Below are 3,344 nucleotides of genomic sequence, written 5' to 3'. Positions count from 1 at the left end.
TGCCCCAGAGGAGGAGGAACAAAGTTTAATTGCTTTTTATTTATTTATTATGAAATAAGATTTTGAGGACGTTATATTTGACTTTAAGTAATAAATTTAAATAAAAAATTTTAAATAAAAAATGTTTAAAATAATTTATAACCGCATGATATACGATAAACGGACACAATTCACGGATTCTCGAGATCCTCACAAAAAGAACCTACGAGGATCTGGATTCACATGAAAAGGGATATGAGGCACAAAATAAGAGAGTCTCCCAGCGTAGACAGACACAAGATGGAAAAACGGAAGATTTAAGCTTTGTCCTGAGTAACATCGAAATTTCAGTTTTTTCTTTTTATGTTTCCAAATTTATTTATGTTGTCTTTTAAATTTACTATAAATTAAATATTTTTTGCTAGAGTGTAGTCTAGCTATGAATACTCAAAATTTATAATTTTATAGTTATCTTAATTTTTTTGTTAATTGTTATTGTTCTATGTTGAGTGTTTGTGATTACTCTTAATTCTGCAACACTAGTTGTTTGATTAGAAGAATTAGGTTGTGACCGGAGGAAATATCAAATATACTTCTTGTAACAAATGTCATGTCTTGAATAAGTGCCAGAAATGGACTAACATGATTCATGAAATTTTTTACTGATTTTTCATAGTACATAATGAGTTTTTGGTTTTCTAAAGCTCTGAAGGGAATGAGTTGTTAATCAGGGATACTTTTTGTTGAGACTGGAAATGGATAACAAATAATTTGGAAAATCAGTTGTCAACATAAGTAGTAATTAGGGTTAATATACTATAGATTTCGGGTTGGATGGTTTAATGAAATCCGTTCTTAGTGTTAATTCACTTTTGCTTTGTTTTCAATTCAGTGTCATCTTTATTGGCATTTAGTTTCTTTGCATATCTTATTAGTCATCAAAATTTTTGTTTTATTTACTATTTTAAATATGCAATTATCACGATCAGTAAGTTAGATTAATCCAATCCTTATGGACTTGTAGTTGCGAGGAGATTTTCTTTGCAACTTTTGTTTAAAAAGAAAATAAAACTGTTTTAAGACCCCCTATCACATAAGTAGAAATTGTAATTAACTCTTCATGCCACACATTAAAACGATAAGAAAAACGTGAAAAATACTCAGACATACCTGAATGTGAATAGAATGATTTTACTGCATTGAAATCAATAAAAATTACAACGATGAAACTAGATATGGTCCAAATACATGGCAATTAACAACTAGATTCAAATTCATAAAACAATTAAGCAACAACATACAGCCATCGATTAATCATTTCACTCTACTTTTCTTGTTGTTAGAAGCACCTGGTTGACCATTTTGTCCAGATCCACATAAGATAATCCATTAGGACTACTGGCCTCCTTTGCCGACTTCTTCCACTCCAAAGCTTTATTTCTCATCTCTTTGCCCTCCTCCCCGTCCATTAACTTTCTCACAAGCCCCTCCACATATTTTCTTTTCACATCACCCTCAATCTCCAACCCAATGCCCCACTCTTTGCAACTGACCCTGCAATTGGTTTGTTGTTCCGCAAAAAAAGGCCAACAAATCATTGGCACCCCACCGCACACGCTTTCAAGGGTAGAGTTCCATCCGCTGTGCGTCAAAAACCCTCCTATAGCTGGGTGACTCAGAACTTGTTCCTGAGGACACCAACTTGCCAATAGGCTCCTATCTTTGGTCTCTTCCAAAAACTTCGGAGGAACCACAGCTGAATCCCCACCAACTAGGTCGGGCCTAATAACCCACAAAAAGGTCTTCTTACAATTTGCAAGTCCCCATGCAAACTCAATTAGCTGCTCACTTGTCATAACCGTGATGCTGCCAAAGTTGACATAAACCACAGAGTTGGGTTCCTTAGAGTCAAGCCACTCAAGGCACTCTGGTTCCTCAGTCCATAAGTTCGATCCGATCGACTTCAACTCGTTATCCGCCGGAATCTGACTGATTTGTAGATTTAGAGGTCCGATAGCGTAAACAGGTGGAAGCAGAGTTGAAAGTGCATCTAAAACTTCACGTTCGAAGTCATGGAATGTGTTCAAAATAATTGCTGAAGCCTTTTTTGCTCGTTCTGTCTCGACCAGAATAAAATCCAGCATTTGGTCATCTGGTTCTGTAGTTCTTATGAAGCTTGGAATGTCCTTCAATCGGATATCTTTCATTCCTGGTATCCAATCTACCACGGTATCCAAATACCCGTTTGTCAAATAGCTGGCATCTACAAATCCAATGAAGAAAGTGTTAACATTATAACTATTGCATGTAAAACGTTTAGTGGAACTTAAAGTTAAAGTTATCAGAAAGAGAAAACAAAAAATTAAAAAAAAAACTAAACAGATCAAGAAAAATAAGTAGTTAGGATTTTGTTTTGTTTGATCAAAATGTACCTTTAAGAGGGGTGAGACCCTTTTCAATGAGACGGTAAAACTGCATGTAGGCCAAGAAGCCACAAGCACTTGTTGTCCAGAAAAGCACTTCGGGAATCCCTAGTTCCTGAGCTGCATCAAGAGTGAAGCTCATGACACCATCGGAAACTATGCAACTCACAGAAGGCGAATCGGGTGAAGAGTTGAGCTTGGACAAAAGCTCTCTAAAGTGAGGCAAGCATGTTTTCTTAGTGGAATGACACAAAGATGGTATGTCTTGGGTAACGTTGGCATTTGTTGGAGGGAGCCCATCGGGAATGGTCTCGAACTGGAAAGAGGGAAGGCCGTCAAGGGAGTTGGAACCTCGGGATTTAAGGAGGCGTTTGTGGTTGAACTGTGTGTTGACAAAGGTTATGTGAAAGCCTTTGAAGTGGAGGAGTTTGGCTACGTTCAGCATAGGGTTTATGTGACCTTGAGCTGGGAATGGAATGCAAACTGCATGCGGCTTTTCTGCCAAACTAATCGAACCCATTTTCTTGAAATCAAAACACAAACGCAAACACAAAAGCAAATGGAAATGAAAGAAATTGTGTGGTGGTGGTGGGAAGAGAAGTGTTAATTAGGATATTTTTATAGAGTAAAGGGTCGGTGTATAAATCACATGACTAATTTTTAATTAATTTAAAAGTCCATAAATTCGGCTTGTTCTAGCTTTTATTGTTGATGACAGAATGTAAAATTACCAGCTGACTAGTTTTGAATTAATTTAAAGTCAATACGTCCGACGGTGTGAAATCGTGGAATGACAGAGTAGCATTTTCGGATTTGAATCTCATGCGGATTCAAATTATGTGAATTTTAAAGATCTTCACATTTAATTTAATTATTTACCATGTATAATACGGTCTGAAATCATTTGATTTTTTTATTTAAAATTAAATACAAATAGTATCT

General features: G+C 36.1%; 1 protein-coding gene across 1 annotated transcript; it reads right to left on the bottom strand.

Moving 5' to 3' along the window:
• Positions 1 to 1,146: 1,146 nt before the first annotated feature.
• LOC126631228 ((R)-mandelonitrile beta-glucosyltransferase-like) lies at positions 1,147 to 2,987 on the bottom strand. Its single transcript, XM_050301399.1, has 2 exons — positions 2,412 to 2,987; positions 1,147 to 2,242 (listed from the first exon to the last, which is right to left on the bottom strand). The coding sequence occupies exons 1-2, from the start codon at positions 2,920 to 2,922 to the stop codon at positions 1,299 to 1,301; spliced, it is 1,455 nt and encodes a 484-aa protein (XP_050157356.1). The 5' UTR covers positions 2,923 to 2,987; the 3' UTR covers positions 1,147 to 1,298.
• Positions 2,988 to 3,344: the final 357 nt, after the last annotated feature.

This window comes from Malus sylvestris, chromosome 8 (genome assembly GCF_916048215.2).
Source record: "Malus sylvestris chromosome 8, drMalSylv7.2, whole genome shotgun sequence".
Taxonomy (NCBI): domain Eukaryota; kingdom Viridiplantae; phylum Streptophyta; class Magnoliopsida; order Rosales; family Rosaceae; genus Malus; species Malus sylvestris.
This window is presented reverse-complemented; position numbering and strand designations above follow the sequence as displayed.